This window comes from Lineus longissimus, chromosome 9 (genome assembly GCF_910592395.1).
Source record: "Lineus longissimus chromosome 9, tnLinLong1.2, whole genome shotgun sequence".
In the NCBI taxonomy this organism is placed as follows: domain Eukaryota; kingdom Metazoa; phylum Nemertea; class Pilidiophora; order Heteronemertea; family Lineidae; genus Lineus; species Lineus longissimus.
The window spans coordinates 9597915-9618287 of NC_088316.1; the positions used below are offsets into that span (position 1 = coordinate 9597915).

The 20373-nt window shown below is 41.8% G+C and overlaps 1 protein-coding gene across 2 annotated transcripts in view; it reads right to left on the reverse strand.

Moving 5' to 3' along the window:
- The window catches only part of LOC135493844 (gamma-aminobutyric acid type B receptor subunit 2-like), a 600170-nt gene that overhangs the window by 353994 nt on the left and 225803 nt on the right, over positions 1-20373 (reverse strand). The window contains exons 4-5 of one of the 2 annotated variants that reach the window (XM_064781458.1): positions 18959-19072; positions 15204-15269 (exon numbers count right to left, since the gene is read on the reverse strand). In XM_064781458.1, the coding sequence (XP_064637528.1) occupies positions 15204-15269; positions 18959-19072 (180 nt within the window). The remainder of the gene's footprint in view (positions 1-15203; positions 15270-18958; positions 19073-20373) is intronic. The other variant, XM_064781459.1, reaches the window with a different exon arrangement.

Consider the following 20373-nt stretch of genomic DNA (forward strand, 5'->3'; position numbering starts at 1 on the left):
CAGCGGTGCAGTATGTGTTAAACGGAGATGCTGGTGCCAGAAGGAACTTTTACATCGAGGACGAGTCCTCTTTCCCGGGAGGGAAGTGACTGTAACAGTGACACTTGTCATTTGAGAAATATTTTAGACTCTCTTTTGACTCTCAAGTCGTTTTTATTTTTACGCTCTCAGGGAAGTACCTTGCATTGGCAGATCATTTTGGACTTTACGGACTTTACGAACTGTGATTACTTTTATGAATGGGGAGATTATTTTGACTACCAACTGCAAATATTTGTTTTTACGTGTTGTGTCAAGGATATACCGAATGATTTCCTCAGAATCGGCATAACGGGGTACATTTACATATATAGGGCAGATACATGTATTAATCCACGACCGGAAGTGTGGCACTGGCACATAGTGCTTATCAAAATGCCAAGCTGTGGTAAATACATAGTTGGGATGGATCAAAGTGGAATTACACGTATTTCTCAATCTGTGGTTGATTCTTAATCTACAGAATCAGGCCATCACGGAAATTTGCTTTTTGATAGTTACATATAAAATTTTGTGCTGATTGATTGGTCCTAAGTGTACTTTTTCACCAAAAGTTATGGTCAAAATGTACACACTGTTAAATAGAGGGCTCTGGCCTAGTATATATATTATTTTTCTTCCTTTTTTTCTCGGATATTTTGAAATATCTGACAGTTTATATTCCACGGGTATGACTGTGTATATTTTGGAAATTTCTAACTATATTATAGTTCATTACGGGTATGTGGATATTTGTAACTTTTTATGATTCTATAGTCATTGTATGTATTGCCGTTGAATGCCTATCGCGAGTTGTAGGGCCGGGAGATTCGGGTCGAATCTTTCCCCAGGGGGGGAGGTGTTGTAGATGTCAAAGTAGTGACCGATGGTCCCAAAGCATTTTGCTCATTTCTCTATTTTTCCTTACTTATAAAAACTTCTGAAATTATTTGGTATTACACTTTGGGTTCTATAAGGTCAAGATTCGGCATGACGAGCATAAATTCCCCTGCGTTGATTCCTTCTGGGTCTTTGAGCAGAACCTTGCTCGTTTTAAGGTTGAGATCTGCCGTCAAAATAACTTAATACCCCTCGCCGATGCTACTTAAAGTCGCTCTCTCGCCAGAACTGGTTCTGGACCGCTTATACTGATCCGGAGGTGTCGAACCCGATGTGGTCAGTATCTAGTCAAATGTGTACACGGCCAATAAGGTCATTGGTCATAGGATTGGTTTCCACTACACCATTATGAGTAGGAAGTTCCTTTAAGCAACTAAAAGGCGTCATTAAGAGTTAATAAGCGGCAACATATAGTGAAGCCTCGTTGGGCAGCTGACTGTAAGCTAATGGACTGTTTCGTCCGTATCCAAGTATTAAAATTCTTCCTTTCAACCGATTAGTTTTTATAAGGATTATAGACCTTTTTGGGTATCTTTATCCGCTTGATTTATCAATATCTGACGTTCACTGCTTCTTTGGTACGTGCGAGGGGCTAAACGGTGTTTTGAGTGACAGATCGCTCCGGTCCTTCCCCGCTTGGCTGGACCAACTGGGCAGAAAAAAACAACCAATCAGGGCGCTCGATTATAATATGACCTTGACCCTCATAATAATACTAATAGCAGACGCTTGAAAACTACATCGTCAGCACATCACCCCCTGTGACTAGACATAGTCACGCATCAATTCTGCTATCTCTGCTAATTTCTGACTCTGGTTCCTCATCTAATTTTGTCTAAGGCCTCTAACGACTATCTACATCTTCTTCTCGTTCAGCTCCGGGCAGCAGCAGGGCTAGTTTGCTGACAGGACGTCTTCACTCCTTTCCTTCGGAGTAAACCTGGACCTTTCTGACTCTACGGTATTACTCAGCATGTAATCGCACCCACACATGTCAAGGGCAATATGCTAGACTTGGTGCTTACTCGCAGTAGTGATGTCAGTGCTGTTTGTGATATCGAAGTAGATCCATCACTTTCTACTGATCACTTCGCTGTTCATTGTGCGATAAAGATACCGAAACCACAAAATGCTACCAAATCAGTGATCTACAGGAAACTCAAAGACATTGATGCTAAGCTTTTCCGTGAGGATGTTCAGGCTTCGAGTCTTGTGTTAAACCCATGCAACGACTTGGACAATCTGGTGGAGCAATATGACTCTGTACTCCGTAATATTCTAGATAAGCATGCGCCCGAGGTTACCCGCTCAGTAGTGGTTAGGAATAAGGCCCCTTGGTTCACGGATGAGATCTCGCAAGCCAGATTGGTCCGGCGGAGGTATGATAGGGCATGGCGGAAGGACAAGACTGAGATAAACAGGCAAATCTTACGAGCCCAGAGTTATGCGGTATGTGTTCTTATCAAGCAAGCTAAGCTGTTGTTTCACCGGACCAGGATTGAAACGAGTAGCAACCGTGACCTGTTCAAAATTGTCAATGAGCTTCTGGGGAAAAAGACTGTGTCACCTTTACCAGAACATTCAGACCCAAAAAAGCTTGCTGAGGATTTTAGCGAGTTTTTCAGTGACAAGATCAGGAAGATTCGTAACAGCTTCGAAAATGGTGCCTCTGCTACAGGAACAGCGTCAGGTCGCATAGAAACGAATGGTGACCATGTACTTCGGAACTTTCGCCCAACATCAGAAAGTGAGATCAAGAAGATCATACTCTCTCTTCCGTCTAAGGGATGTTCTCTCGACCCAATCCCTACATCGCTTATGAAAGAGTGTGTTGACTCGCTTTTGCCGACCTTTGTAAAGATCATAAACATGTCATACGAGTTGGGCCATGTGCCCCCATGCCTAAAGTTTGCGTTAGTAAAACCGCTCCTCAAAAAGCCGTCACTTGACAAAGAGGTATTGGGTAACTATCGCCCAGTTTCGAACTTGACTTATCTCTCAAAGCTGATTGAGCGAATAGTGGCAGTGCGCTTGAGGGAACATATGACGGAACACAGTCTGTATGATCCACACCAGTCTGCCTACAGAGAGGGCCATAGCACGGATACAGTACTACTCAGGATTACCAATGATGTACTAACTTCTCTGGATGTTGGAGATGAAGTGTTATTGGTGCTTTTAGACTTGTCAGCCGCGTTCGATACTGTAGATCATGTGATACTTCTTGACACGCTACACGAACGAATTGGTCTGAACGATATGACATTAAAGTGGTTCGAATCCTACCTTCAAGATCGACAATTGTCGGTAGTAATCAGTCAGTCCTCCTCGAATCGCGTTACTCTTGAATATGGAGTGCCACAAGGCTCCGTACTGGGACCCGTCTTATTCACAATCTATACGTTGCCGCTTAGTGATGTCATGCGTGGAAATGGTGTCCCATACGAACTGTATGCTGATGACAATCAACTCATCTCTTCGGCACGTTGTGGTGATCAATCTCAAGGCACACAGATGGTGAATCAGACTGAGAGCTGCATATCGGATGTTAAGGAATGGCTGTCCGTCAACAAACTCGCCCTAAACGCTCCTAAGACTGATCTGTGTAACATCGTATCCTCTCGTAGAACAGGCTCGGTGACAGGTATCTCAGTAGGAGAAGTCTGGATTCCCAAATCTCCATGTGTTCGTGACCTTGGTGTTTGGATCGATCAGAATATGACTATGCAGACCCATATAAAAATGATCTGCAAGGCCTCGTACGCAAATCTCTACAACATAGACCGGATAGGAAAATACCTAGATCAGACAAGTCGAGAACGCCTAGTGCATGCATTCGTCACTTCCAGATAGGACTGCAATAATGCCATTTTGTACGGCCTTCCAAAGAAGACGATCGCGCCCTTGCAGCGTGTACAAAACACTGCGGCGCGAATTGTGTGCAGGACGAAGAAATCTGAGCACATAACCCCAACACTGCGCGAGTTACACTGGCTCCCAGTGTCTGCTTGGATTGAATTCAAAATCCTCCTGCAGGTATTCAAATGTCTGAGACAATCTGCGCCAACGTACCTCCAGGAACTTCTTTGCACCAAGGAGGTTACACGAACAACAAGATCTGGTTCAACGGTTATTTGTGAAAAACGAACGAAAACGAACTTTGGGGACCGTAGCTTCGCTGCATGTGGGCCACGGCTATGGAACAAACTCCCCAAGCGCATACAAGATTGCCAAAACACTGACACTTTCAAGGCACAACTAAAAACGCACTTATTTACAAGATCACACGGAGAGGGAGCGCCTTGAGCACGGACCAAATCCATGGAAAAGCGCTATACAAGAACTTCATTATCATTATCTACGATCCTGTCCAGGGAATACTTCTGACACTCTCCCTAAAGGCCATTTTCCTCTCGGAGAGTTGGGGTCTACCATTAACACAATATCCCCTATTTTCAAATCTTCTCGCTCTCCCATCCATTTGGGCCGGTTCTGCAACAATGACAAATACTCCTTTTGCCATCTTATCAAAACTTTCTTCACTAATTCTTGGATGTATCTCCATCGATTCCTGGGATTGAATGCTATCTCGTCTGTTACCATGAGTGCTAACTGACCTCTAGCCTGTCCCATTAAAAAGTGGTTAGGCGTCAGTACAGCTTCATCTTTAGGATCTTTGCTGCAGTAGGTTAACGGTCTTGCATTCGACAGCCCCTCTACTTCATTCACTGCGGTTAGTAATTCTTCGTCTGTTACGCAAGCTTCACCCAATATCGCTTTCATTCCTCTCTTTGCTGCTTTGATCATGCTTTCAAATACTCCTCCGTGATGCGACCCAAGAGGGGGGTTGAACCGCCAGTGAATTCCTTGCTCAGCTAACCTTTTACCAACTTTTGTCTGGTCGATTTCTTGCAATAATTCTCTCAACTCTCTTTCTGCTCCGATAAAGTGTGTCCCATTAATTGAGACCATCTCCAAAGGACGTCCTCGCCTGGCGGTCATCCGGGTCAAGGCGTTTAAGAAACTGGCCGAATCTAAACCAAAGGCGACTTCTAGGTGAACTGCTCTGGAACATAAGCATGTAAATAGACATATATTATCTCTTGGCTTTGGTATTTCGGGTCAACTTGACTAGGAATGGTCCTCCATAGTCCACTCCACAATGGGCGAACGCTCTTAACGGGATGTTAGCTCTTAGGCTTGGAAGTGGCGCCATCTTCTGTTCACACATCTGTTTTCTCTGCTTCTTACAGTCTATACAGCCTCTTCCACTTTTCTTCACTGCTTCTCGTCCATTCACAGGCCAGAATCTCACTCTTATATCTGCGAGTAGACCGTTAACTCCTCTAACATGTCTACCGGGTCTCTTTCCTTTGGATGACACCTCCAAACAGCAGAACCCATGCCATCACCCTCCTGAGCTTTACCCAATTTGAGTGTCTGTCAGTAAGAATGGTTGGTTCGAAATTCCTCTGAGTAAAAGTGGTGTTAGCATTCTTCTTCTCCTCTGCTCCAGCCTCTGCACTCACTGAAAAAACAATTTTGGTTTTCATCACATTCATTTCTGGCAATTTATCCTTCTCCTCTCTCAGGAATTCTGCTCCTCTGCACCACCTGTCCTGGTCTGAAATCTCGTTGACATTAAGACATCTAGTAGCATCATCCGCTGGATTAATTTTCCCAGGAATATGAGCCCACTGCTGGGGTGAAGAAACTTCATGTATCTCCGAGACTCGATCAGCCACAAAATGCTTGTATTTCCTGGATTGTCCATGAACCCAATACAGAACGTCAGTACTGTCTGTCCAAAAGTGGTGATCTTGTAGGGGTATCTCTAAAACTTTGGCTGTTGACTTGGCTAGTCTCACACCCACTACTGCTCCCATCAGCTCCAACCTAGGAATACTCGTCGCTCGCAGTGGCGTCACTCTCATCTTCGCTGCAACAAACGTCACTTCTATTGTTCGATCACTATACACGAACCTCAAGTATGCCACTGCAGCATAAGCGTCTTTGGAAGCGTCGGTGAATATATGAATTGTGACTTCTTGGATATCTGTGACAGTCCGGTGACGGTAACATCTGTGAATGGACAGATTCTTGGCTTCCTTCATCTGTGTCACCCAGCTGGCAACCAACTTGAGGACATCTGCTGGCAGTTCCTCATCCCAGTTTCGCCCGGATAACCATGACATCCGCAGGGCGATCTTGCCTCTGACTACCAGAGGGGCCAACAATTGAAAGGGGTCAAAGATCGAAGCCACCAGGCTCAGCAACTGCCTCTTGGTTGTGATGCTTTCTTGATCCAGTTTGACGTTGTAGGTGAACCGGTCACTCTCCGCGTCCCACCAAACTCCTAGAGTTTTCATACTAGGCAAGCTGTTCTCTTTGATTTTTACTCCTGCTGCTCTGTATTCTTCAGCTACACCTTCTAAAACTTCTATCTGGTTGCTTCCCCATTTTTTGATGTCAAACCCTGCTGGTTTTACTACCGTCTGCAAGTCTTCTCGTATTTCCCTGGCCACTTTTGTAGTTTCAAAACTATCAATAATGTCGTCTATGTAAGTCGAAGATTTTATCACTTGGCTAGCTACTGGATATTTCTTAGACTCTCGGTCTGCTTGCTCCCTCAGTACAAACATAGCCAAATAAGGTGAAGCTCGATCTCCAAATACCACTCTAACTGTTTAATACGTATCTATGGGACGATCTGGCTGTAAATCTCTCAATGACAGGCGATGAAATCTAGTAGAGTGGTCTGGTTTCAAAACAAGTTGGTTGAACATCTCCTTCACATCTCCAACCAAGGCTACGGGACGACGACGAAAATTGAGCAATATCTTAACAAGGTCATTCTGCAGATTTGGCCCGGGCAACATCTCATCATTCAGACTTTTCCCTTCAAACATCGCAGCTGCATCGTATACTATTCGCACTTTTGTGGTCTCTCTATCTTTCTTCACAATGGCAAAGTGGGGCAGATACCATCCTTTCTCGGATTCCTCTTCAGGTGACAACTTTCTTATGTATCCCTTCTCGATATTCTGATTGAATGCGTTTTTGTACTGCTCTCCCACCTCTGGCCTTCTCAGGAACGATTCTTCCAGACTTCTCAGTCGTTTTTCAGCCATACTTCTATTGTCAGGAAGATTGGGTTTCTCTCCCTTCCAAGGTATTCCAACTTCAAATCTATCTCCGATATATCTCAAAGATTCTTTGGTTTTGGCTATGGCTTTCTTCTCATCAGGACTAAAATTGTCTACATCTGGATTCTCTATCAAATCTTGATTCCACAGCGCTCTCATCTCTTCATCAATCTGACTCGGTCTGGTAATTGATCGAATAGATGTACACAGGCTGTTCCCAATCCGGGCTCTTCCAGTCTTTACTTTCCCGACACAGGTCCATCCCAATGGAGTTCTTCTGGCTATTGGCTCGCCTGGGTTTCCTTGCCGTTTCTCTAAACAAATTCCCAGCTCGGGATAATCTGATCCAAGTACCACATCAACATTCTTTCCACCAGGGCTGGTTGGAAACTGGATGCCACTCAGATGACCATAGCTTTTCTTCAACTGATTCCAATTCAGCACCCTCAGGTTAGTACACATCTTAGGCATTGTCCAGACTTCTATCTTCCTTCTAAAATTCTCAGCTAAACTCTCTATAACTAACTCAGCTTTCTGGCTTTTACAAGAAACCTCACTGGAAATGGTGGCGATATATAGTTTTCCCATTTCTCCTTTGATTCCCAAGGTATGTAATACTTCTTCCTTCACGTAACTTGTGTCAGATCCCTCATCTAATAAGGCATGCAGAGCCAATTTCACACCATCTGGTCCTATCACGTTGACTGGAAGCAATCTCAGTGCTATTGCATCATCTAAACTTCCTGGGCTCTTTTGACTCGCTTTATTACAGGTTGTGCTGGTATTCTTGACACTATAGGGTTTCTTCTTGATAGGTTTTGTTGACTTGTCTGTTTTTGGCTTCCGTGCTGTGTTATGAGGTTCAGTTAAAGGGGCATGTAGATGCTGGTGATGATTATACTGACATCCATCAAATCCACACTTCTGATCTTGTTTACAATCCTTCCCAAAATGTGAAATACTAAGGCATCTATAGCAAGCTCGCTTCTCCTTAGCTAAATCCCACTTCTGGGTAAGTGTTAACGCCTTCCATCCTTTGCATGTTTCAGATTTATGCAACTGTCCACAAGCTAAACAATCCTCTTTCCCAGAGGCAGTCATGGATGCAGTGGTGGCTTTATTTGGTTAACGTTGGCTCTTATGGAAATTTCTAGATTTCGAGTAGAATTCTGAGGCTGATTTCTTCTTTGTTTCACCACCGTCTCGCTCTTTCTGTTTCCCTTTAACTTCGGCTAGCTCCAGTCTGAGAGCCACCAACTGGCTCAACCAATCCGCAAAGGCAGCTATCCCATCTGGATCAGACATCCGCTTCTCATGCAACTGTAACAAAATGGATTCAGGTATCTTCTGAATTACTAGCGAGTACAAAGGAGATGGGCCGATCAACTCAAACTCTCTACCTGCATCTGCTAACTCCGCCACTGCATCACAAAGACGGTCAGACAATTCTTCCAAGGCCTGGAGATTGTTCTCTTCTTTGATGACTGGGAGTCTCATAATGGAATCAATATGCCTCTGGAGCAATCTTCTCTCTCCGCCAAAACGTTGATCTAACTTGGCCAATGCCACTGTATACTGAGTGTCGGTATATCCAAGACGATCTACCAACTGCAGGGCTTTTCCAGAGAGTGACTGCTTGAGTATCAACATCTTAACATGAATAGGCAGATCCAATTTATCCACAAACAAGTTAAACTGTGCTCTCCAATACACATACTTATCGCTCTCCCCGCCAAAAGTAGGTAAACGAGGCTTTGCCATTCGATGAAACAACGTCGGGACATTCTTCATTTTCGCTAGATCTTCGTCAACAAGTTCTTCAGTGTGAACTTTTGATAGGTTAAACGAAGGTGATGGTAGCTTCCAGGAAACCTCAGATCTGTCTTTAATCTTCTCCATAATCTCAGCTAAGGGTGGACGTGGAGTGGAAGTAACCATTGGTTTTGAAGTTGAAGTGGGTGGCTTACTAGTTGAAAGCTTCATAAAGGTAGGTTTACTCATCTCCGGGATCGAATGAGGAGAGGACGGCATGTTGTTGGCTCCATCGTTCCACAACTTTGTCTCATAGGCGGCTCTCTCTGCTTCATCCCTGGTACGGTTCAGCTTTAAATCTCGCTCAGCCTCTGTAATCTTATGCTCCTCAAGATAACGCAACTTCTCTTACTTCACACGGAACTCAGCAACTTTAGTCCTTATCTCGGCTTTTCTCTGGGCTCTATCCGACACCGTTGTCTTCTCAACTTTTTGAAGGTTGGCTGGAAAGGTTAATTTGGCTTCCTTCCTGTCAACTTGAGGCTTCAGTTGTGGTATCTCCTGCTGAGGCACAGAGGTTGGGGCTGTGACAGTAGTAGCTGTGGTCTTAACTCTCCCTGCATCTAACTGTAAAAGAGGGTTGTCTGGCAGTGCATGAACTTCATCCAACTCATCTGGCTTCTGTACTTCTGGTTTGACATCTGTCTCTCTAGGGCCAACATGATCGGCTTTGGTTTCGACTGCACCATTTTCACCGGGGTGCTGTTCATCTTCAACCTGGTTTATCTCTGGCGGCTCACCATTCACAACAGGAGGCTGTTCCTCCGCTGGTGGTATCTCACCCATCCCACCAGTTGCACTAATTTCTTCTTCTTCATCAAAGGGCTGATGAGCTGAGGTAAGGCTTCCTACATCACTAAATGCTGTGGCTGTCTCATCCGCCCTGTCATCATTATGCTCGATTACTTCATCTTCTAAATCCTCAAGCTCTCTTCTCACTCCTTCATACCAGTGTGTGACTCTCTCTACATCGTCTCGGGAAGTCAGCAAGCTCACCTTCCGTATTTTTTCAAGCTCCTTCAAGGCCATCGCCATTCTCACCACCAGTCTTCTCAACAGAGTTCTGCTCCCTTTCGCCAACATCTTGGCGTTGACTTTCTGGACATCTCGGACCATACGACTATGGATAGCGAGCCTCGCCACTTCTACTTTCTCTAAATCCAACGGGTTATCATCGTCATCTCCATAAGCTTCATAGTCTCTCAGGTACGATGGTCGCTGTCTGGCACGAGTGGATTTTCGAAGCTGAAAGAACGCCATTATAACTTACGAGGAGAAATATTTTAAATTCAAACAAACGATTATCTGGCTGGTCTTCTAATAAATCCGGTCGGAGAGACCATGTACCGACGATTGCGGACTGTATGTATCTATATCTACTCTAAATAGGTATATCTTACTAGCAGGCTAACGTATTCTTGAAAACTGGATTCTGGATCCCTGGCATGAAGATTCAGCAGGCGGTCCTCGATGATCCTGTTGTCGACATCGGTTCTCCTCGTAAGGGGCAGTTCAATGTTATAAAGTCTTAGTTCGGTATAGGTCGTTTAAATGTTATGACTTAAGAGTGCTTTCAACTATATAGCACTATGTTGATATTTACTATTGACTAACAAGCGTTTACAGCAGTAAATGCTTAAAATATATATACCAGTGTGACCAACTAACTAAAGGTTCAAAACTGGAATAATAGTGAACTCACAACGTTTACTCGGCTGACCACGTCTGGCTTCTCACCTGTCACATCAGATCAGCAACATATATTGCAGTGACCTCCAACAGCAGGCGACATCTACGGCGGCGACATCCACAGCTGGCGACATCTACGTTAGTTTGACGGTATTAACGGGGATTTACAAGTGACATCTGGCTCAACGACTTGACATCACTATGGCAATAACGGGGTACGAACGGCGTCCGGCTAAAAGACTAGACTGCAACAGGTATCATCTATAATGGCGACATCTATCTAAACATCTGTAAATGCATGTCAATTCTAGATGAAACGTAATCCCCCTACCGCTGGGCAGCTCGACGATAACAGCTCCCAAGTGGCGACACCCTTTGGCTCGGTAAGACTGGTCAACCAGTTGTGAGACACAGGTGCAGTAAATGCACTGTGCGAAATGCACTAAATACTGTGCTGCCGGCTAATTCCGACACAAACAATATGTAACTGAAGACGGTGTACTATACAGTGTACATCCGCCATGTAATAATATGTTAAAAGACTAAACAAGTCAACATGATTGTCTAACTAAAGTCTTTAAAACATGGACGTCAACATATTAAATCAGTTAAATTTGGCCAAAGTTCGGAAGAGAGGTTTTTAATGTTATAAGGGGATCCCCTGCCAAGTAGTTATGATCTTATTTAGCTATTTTTAATGTTTACGATAAGACGGAGTTTTAAAAATGGCGGCTACGCCTTCAAACTTTGAATGTTTTGACAGGATTCAAAAGTTCATTTTTTCGATGGATACAAGATGCTCAGTCCTTCCTTCTCTAGGTCGTCCGTCTGTGGAAACAGCAGGCTTCGTTCTTCTATACCCCTGGCATGACGTTCTCGAATTTAGGGCGTTTTTGAATCCTGAAAAATAGGCGATCCTCTCTCTTCCAAGACTTTTCTGTCTGTCGCAATGATCCAACTCCGACCGCCGCGAAGTCAGAAAAAACCAACCAATCAGGGCGCTCGATTATGATATGACCTTGACCCTCATAATTATACTAATAGCAGACGCTTGAAAACTACATCGTCAGCACACATTGCTTTTACCCATAAACATAATTTGATATTGCTCATTCCTTCTCTTTATTAATTGCATGTACACCTTGCTGGTGGGTTCTTCTAAATAAAATCTATCAGCATTTCTACTTACGTTATGTTCTTTCAATTGATTTGCAAACATTTTTGTAAAACTTTCTAGGTCACAAAGACCATCAGATATCGTAATCTCTGACAACAGTCGACCAATTAATATATAAAATATGTTATTATCCATAGCTTCACTTATGTTGTGAAAGGAACAAGGTATTCCTGCATCAGTTAAGCTAACACTATATGAACTCTGAATTTCTTTTTTGAGATTGATAGCTAAATCACTTGAACTCCGTTCTGGGTAGTCTCTAGAATCAATGTTATTGTCATGAAACAGTCATGAGTTTTCCTTAGATCTTCAGACATGAATTGCTCCTTGAACCCCTCCCATTGGTCCATCATTCTCATTCCTTCGGGGAGCACTTGATGAGAAACAACCTCTCTTGTAATCTGTACTTTAGTGATATTGGGGTTTTCAAACATCTCGGAAACTCTAGAACCGTCAACATAATCTGACACGAATAGATGCAATACGCCTTTAATGGACATCCTTGGAAAATTGATATTCTCGTTAATTACTGTATCATTAGCTTGAACACTGACGGTCTTGAAATGATCTCCCCAATCGTAATAGATTGAGAAGCCAGAATTGTACTTGTTACTGAGCAGACTGGATATTGTTTTGTGAGTTACTGTGTTGTATTCAAAACATATATTTTCAAGTTTGTAGTTCATTGCTACACTTGTGTCTGTTACTATGATTTTTTCCTTGGGCGCTAATGTGATCTCAATGATTACTTACTCATCAATTGGAAACCTGTAAAACGGAGCATGACTGTAATATATCTCAAAATTCAATGGTAGCTTGTGTTTATTACCGAACACTTTCTTAAATGTCTTTTCGTCACTAGTTTCACCAGTAACACCAGATCTTAACGTCCTTAGTATCTGGTATCGAAGGTTTAGGATCGGGCTTAGGTGGTCCCGGTCCTGGTCCTGATCCCGGTTTAGGAACAGGTTTCAAAGCACTACTGATAAGCAGGCCTAGAGTTGTTAACGCCATAGGAATAGCTGCTACTACGGCATCAATTGTTAAGCCTTCCATTTTGAAGAGAAACTTAATTCTATCCTATAGAGGGATTTCTGTGTCTGGTTTCTTCAAGACATCAGTTATTAACCGTTTCATTATGCTTGCACCACTCTCCGTTTCTCTGTCCAACTCAAATACCTTTCTTCTTTCCATATCAAGTTTGTCTTTAACTTTAACAATTTCTTCTTGTAATGCTAGATTTTTTTCAACATCTTCTTCTACAGAGTTTACATAATCTCTGGTTGAATTTTTAAGCTTATTTTCTAGCTCTTCTATTTGCATATATTTAAACCTCGTTACAGCAGCAACATCATAACCAGCCTCTTTTAACTTCTCTCAAGGCATATTCTGTGAAACCTAGTGCAGTTAATTCTTCTTCGGGGCGTCAATTATTCTATCAATTGGTTGGTTTGAACTGATTACATCATTAATTAATGTATGCGTTTCAGTTGTTACTAATTGAGGTCATCTTGGTCTTACTGATGTTGAACCTGGTGCTGGTTTACCCCAAATTTCTCTGTTTTTAATCCCAAATTATTCAAACAACCAACATCATTATACCAGGTAACATCTTAGTTATATTCACGTGTAACCGTTTGACAGAGGTGATATTATTTAGACCTATTTCACTAGTTCTACACATTGCCACTCCCTTTCCCATACTTTTTCCTGCATTATCTGCAGCATGTGTAGTGAGTGTACTGTATCTATTCAGTTCAGAGTTTAATAATAATTTTATAGTAGATTTCCTTTTCTCTTCATTTGCTCAAATGTACTACTTGCCAAGCTCTGGAGGCAATCACGTACATCAGGTGAGGCGAGTTCGGTGTCATCTTATTAAAGTCGGTCGTTTGTACAATGTCCTTGATTTTGGTGAAGTTTGAATGCATTTTTTCGTGGTAATTTTTTTGTTTTTCCCATGTCTTGTCTGCCGGATCAGTGCACAATAGGGTATGATAAAATGGTAAACACACTTGGCGTAACAAGCCAGCGGCCCGAGTTCGCAGCGGTCGATTTTCTTTTCTGTGTTTCATTTTTAAGCGAATGTAAAGTGATATACATAAATGACCTTATCGTAATAAGCAAAAACTCTCAAAATATGGCTGTTCTGTTTTTCAACTTTACACATACCGTTACATTAACTCTGAGGATAGAATTCGACCAGGTTTAGATTGCATAGGTGCCCATAAAACCAGACATGCGCATGTCGCTTGTTGTTAGTTTAATAAACTAATGTAATATCGATTCCCAGCCTCGACCAACACCACGAATACGTCAAGTGGTTACTACAAATCCGAAATATATTAATACTATAAATGTATTTTTCTTGCTATATTTCAGTTTACCGTGTTTATAACTTTTTTTGGGCAATAAAACTGTGAAGTACCGACCAAAGTCTTCTCGACCTCAATGCATGCGCACACAATGTTTGCTACAATAATGTATAGTATGACTTATCAGGCCACTACGACTAACCTGCCTAACACGCAAATTATTGAATAATATACATGTACATAATCCAGGCCAAATTATGGGCTTTTCACTTATGAGTTTCTTTTCAACAGCAGACCATATTTTTTGATCACAATATAGGCCTGGCTGGAATTGACACCATTTTCAAATCGTGCTGGTCAGGACAACTCAGGCACGTTAGACATTGACAAAGACAAGCACATTCAGTCACAGTGATGGCTCTGTGGTCAAGATGAAGACTTCACAATGTTGGCATTTAGTCTCCTCACATCTGTGCTCATTATGGAAAATGCAGATGTTGTTAGTTTTACCTGCAAAATAAAACCTCTTCTTAGTTTCAGTCCAGCTTTTAGAAGTTTAGATAAAACCAGGTGTTGGTGTTAAACTAAAACCTCAACTTGGTCTTATCCAGACATAGGTTATGAAGGGTAGAAATTAAGAATAAAACAGACACTAACACCCAACACTAAAACCAAAACCAACTTTGAAATCACCCATTGTACGCCTAGGACGATTTCCATGAGCATGTAACCCTAATCAGGCCTTTCACAACTTTGCCTGGAATGTGTATATTCAATAATTTGCTCGTTGGACAAGTTGGTCGTAATGGCCGGATAAGTCATACTATACAATAGGCGGAATAAAAAATAAACAACTGCCAGTGTTTGCAATATTTCATTTCAGATATATCTCATTGACCTTGTGATAGAAACGCAGAAGAAGTCGATCTGAACCAAGCGTCCCTAAAACAATGACGCGAAATGGTAACCAACGTCATCACTCAAAACTCTCGTTTCACTACAGCGGGGTACTCTAGCGACACTGCTGTTCTTACGAACCAATAACACACATCAAAATAAATTCAACGGCTGTGATAACATCACAGTTTCCCAAAACCGCCGTTGTAGTGAAAACAGGCCTACAAACCAGTCAGTAGATTACAGTACCTCACAAAACACCTGCCTGGCTGCGTTTTCGCCGAAACTTCCAATGATGATTCGAGCATCTTCCTCCTGAAAAGATTGAATTGAGCATTATGTTACGACTCATTTCCATCTCCATCTTTTGAAAGAGATTTAATTGTTTTTAGAGTAAAGTCCTAGGCAAAATCGTAGTACCTATGGTCAACCCTTAATAAGCATACTCAATAATTCACAAAAAGTAAACCCAAGTGTACAATGTATTTACTGACATCGTACTCGTGCATTTTAAGACCATTCTTTAACAGCTAGTGTACACACACATGAAAAAGTAATGAGTGTTGCCATGAGAGAGCTCAGGCCAATCCAGTGGTTTGGTAGTAATATCGAAATTAGCAATACTAACTCACATTGTTTAAAAATAGACTCTACTCTGATTAGTTTCCTTTTATATTTCTCAACAGCAATGTTACAAGTAACACATGTGAAAACTTTGCAGTGTGTGCATGTAGTATTCGGTGGATAAAACCCCTTTGATGCAGGTGTGTCCGTTTAAAAATTGATCATGACTGTGATCTATCTGTCATCCCGTTATCATTTCAGGCCAGGTAACCACTGAAATGTGATGTTGGTTGGAACAGTGACAGAACATTCCCTTCTATTGTCCAAAGTCTATCGGCACAGTTCAACAGTTCTATACGGTGGCCTGGAATTATTTTTCCTCACACAATGGATACACAATACAATTCTATTGTGCACCGTAAATGATTATGTGCCCTGTCGAACTGTTCCATACCACAACAAACTCAATGGTTCAAAGGGATGATCGAATGACGTTCGAACGGATATGGGGTTCTTCTTTGCGAGATTGGTGCCCTTATCCCGCACGCATGGCCGATTTACGCGGGGGAATTTACACCAAATAACACCTGGCTGAAAGGTGTCTGATGTCAAATAACCCTGGTCAGTATATAATGGAAACGCAGATAATTCATCCACTCTAAATGTCCCGAACTGAATGTACCCAACAACTAGAGCAGCAGTTAGAATTATCATGTCGGATGCTGCGCAGCCCGTGGCCAACAAAATTGGGATATGCATTTTGCCAAAATGTAGACAAACTCGGCCTAAATATTTGTTTTTCCTACAAGATGTAATTGTTGTCATCTGCATTGTGGATTACTTTGATTCTGTATGCCTATATCTCTGGTAAAATCGTAAAAAAACAGCACTGAAAATGACATCTGCCAATTTCTACCAGAGTGCCATGATCTGACATTGTGCGTTTGCGTGACAAGACCTATTACAAAACTTTCTTTATTATTACGACATACCCTGACCTTGGGTTTTAGAATTTTAGAACGGTTCTCTTTCGAGGACAACTCTACTATTAACGATTGAACCAAAATAGCAATTTTCAACGTCTTAAAAAATCAAGGCACTGTTTTGTTTTGTAAAGAACATGTGACCATGTTATCATCAATTTCAGCAACAAGAACCGTCTGTGATTACTGGAGTATCTTTCAAGGATTGGCTTTAAGAGGAGGAAATTCTGGGTGACTTTTTCTAAATATTTTACAAGACCGAAACCTTAAAATATGAAATAAAATAAAGAATGCTGCTTGCTAACTTATATCAAAGAGATATCTAGGGTTAGTAAAAAAATATTAGTGTAAGGAATCAGCGTTTTCCGCCCCCCCCCCCGCCCAACCCGAGCCGGCTGATGAATTGCAATAAATGATAAGTTACCCTTTTTTTCGGGCGTTGGTCCGACTTTTAGTCGAAAAACATGTAAACGGGTGTATACAATCCGAAGATCGAAGAGTGCAGACATGTACAAAACGCAGACCCAACTACAAAATGAAGATCCCCGAGCTACAAAACGCAGGCCCAACTACAAAACGAAGACCCCGAGCTAAAAAACGCAGACCCACCTGAATTACCCTGGTTGATGGTAACCAATATAATGATCACACAATTTTAGAATGAAACTTTTTTTGAGCCCCTGCTCGAGGTAATCTTGCGCAGTGTTGCTTCTGCCCACATACATCGGGCTGGAAAACATCTCCTACAAAGAAAGTCTAGCATGCCTAGACTAATAAGTGAAGAACTTCTGGCTGCTCGAGACTACTGTGATCAAAATGACAATTGCAGTCTGGCATGCTTTAGACTAATAAGTGAAGAACTTCTGGCTGCGCGAGGCTACTGTGTGATAAAAATGACCATTACAGAGACTCAGTGACGTAGGCATACATTTTTTACAATTAAAAATGCTCTCAAAGGACGACATGGAATGATTTCTTATCAACATTTCCTGAACTGTGTACCTTCGAATTATCACTTTACATAAATAGGTCGGCGTTAGGTCGCGTGCTTTTCTGTCCTCGTGACAATATACAGCAAAATAGTTACAACCCAACAATCGCGCTATAAGTCCATAATAAGGCCACGGATGTTTCGCCAGCTTCGCTATTTTGCCGCTACGCGGCGCGTTGGGTCCTTGCGTCGGGCGTAGCTATGAGCATCAGTTCATACATAAGTATTACTAGTGGCCATTGCGACCTCGCGCGATTATTGTTTAAAATCGACTGCCAGCTCATCAGATAGTTCCTCACGCATGGTGTTAATACTTGTTTTGCATCTTTAAAACTCGAAAAATAGCTGCGTGCTCATGTAATCATGACAGGGTGTCATGTTCTTCTCCTGATTAATATGCATCTTTTTTATGACACTTTGCCAATGATATTGTAAAAGGAAAATTTTTAAAGGCCACTATGAAACTGATAACGGTGCTGATGGCACACAAGACGCCATTCTATCATGATACGTGTATATTGAGTTCTTATATAGCGCCTTTCCAGGTTTCCCTACTCAATGCGCTTTTGGACACCATATATCTATCCCAACAATGAACTTATTGTTTTTGCAGTCAAGTGAGTACAGTGCAATTAGTCGTTTAGTGGGCGGGCGTTTGTGTTTTTTCTTATTTGGCCATTAGGGTTATAATGCCTGCATGACAGCTTTAATGCATTCTCGCACACGTCTCTTCAAAATACACTGGAATGTTAGGAAGGGTATCAGAAACTTTGACCTATATCTAATGTTCCTGGTTCACCTCTTGTGATATTAAAATAATTTGGATGAATCTTTCGGAAAACTAAAATTCCTTGTATATTCCTTTTGTATACCGAATCATTGCAGATAAGGTATATTGATATTGATAAAAGGCTTGAATATACTTAGCGTAGGGCTGACTGTAACTCGCGTACTTTAGTTGCTAGGTTTGTGTCAAGTTCTCCGGCGTTGAGTATGATTATGTAAGCTTACAAGTAGTTCAAGATCAGCACTGAACAAGTTCGTAACTTACGCAAAGTTATGTTAAATTATTACATGGCATCTTTTTGCGAGATTTTTAAATTGGCTTTCGATTTTGCAGAAATGTCATCACGCAGTCGTGTTAGTTTCGTAATCCGTTTGCTTTCCGTACGATATTGATGTTTGGCAGTGTCAATTTATGCAAATCAGAGTGTGTCGATGTTGATTTGATTGAGAATCAACTTTAAAGAAACCATACAAGTACGAAGGATTAGGAGCTATGCAAGTTGGCGTCCGTAACCATTCATGCAATCTATCCACACATATAAACGTCTGGAATATCGTCGAGAATCTATCACACTTTAGGTGATATCAGGTCAATCCTTAGTTTATCACATTCCACAATCTCACAGCGAAGAAATCCTGGAATTAATGGAATACGTTTTGCAGAATTGGTTCAAACTTGCCTGTAAATCCTCCATTTTTAGTTGTAGGTCCTTGTGTTCGCTGGCTCGGAATGTTGGCGAAGCCATGATGGATATATTAGCACCTTCGAAAACTTTAGACATATCGCTTACTGCCTGAAATTATCAATGTGTTAATCTGTATTAATGGCCAGTCAATAGTAAAGTAAATACATAAATAAACAAGTCCGTTGGCTTCGAGGGTCGCAGCTAGCGAGGCTGATGATCGCTGAGGAGAGATAAAAGGGGTAAAACACGGACTAAAACTCACCAAGGCAAAACATCCCATCACGAGGTTGAAACTCGGGAAGGGGACTCCCCAACAATGCAATGCACAGCGTGTACTTATCACCGTACGAAACAAAAATCATGCTCTAGATTTTTGCCTTAGTTTACTGTAGAGTACCAAGGCTCAAATACGGTCACAATGAACACTGTAATAAAAAGGAAAATGTCAAAACGCCTCCTAGATTTCCAATAGGAATACTTAATTCTCTCTCACGCTGAGTTATTCGTAATCAACACTAGACATTGTAAGATATTAGAATCAATGTCAGACCAGTCCGTGTATAATTCATTAGCTCATTTAGACACGTAAGCCTCCTCCACAAAAGTGCAAAACGAATAGGTTAGGCTATGCGTCAATTATAAAGAGAGCTAAACGCTAAAGACCAATAAAGCGAAACAGAGTATTATATACCACATACGTTCATATACAGGGCGTAAAATAAAAGTTGCTGTTTCTTGAAGCTGAACTACTAGTTTTTAATAAGCTAACTTAGATAAAAACCTATTACCTGTATGCCACTCTGTACATTATTTCTCATTCTAATGCAACCGTCATAATTATGCAACCATGTGCATACTCCTACACAACCATTTCGCTATGCCCTACTTAAATAACCCCCCCCCCTCCCTCTTGAAGCTGAACTACTAGTTTTTAATAAGCTAACTTAGATAAAAACCTATTACCTGTATGCCACTCTGTACATTATTTCCCATTCTAATGCAACCGTCATAATTATGCAACCATGTGCATACTCCTACACAACCATTTCGCTATGCCCTACTTAAATAACCCCCCCCCTCCCTTAAGATATTGGCATCCTTTCTTTGCCTAATGCAGCCCTTAATGCGTCAGGCATTGCCTGAGCATGTTAGGGTCTTAACCTTGGAACGTTCCCAAACCATGTAAGCCTGACACCACATATGAAACTACCCACATTTAAAAATAATATACTCATTCATCAATCATACTTGCTTTTAAAGTAGATTTATGCTCGTTCATGTACAGTCCTACCTGAAATGTCCACCGTAAAAAAAAATATCACAGAGATGAAATAAGATATTTGAATGTGGTTTTCAGCAGGGTATACAATCAGTTGGTCATATATGTGTTGTATTTGGATGCACCTAAC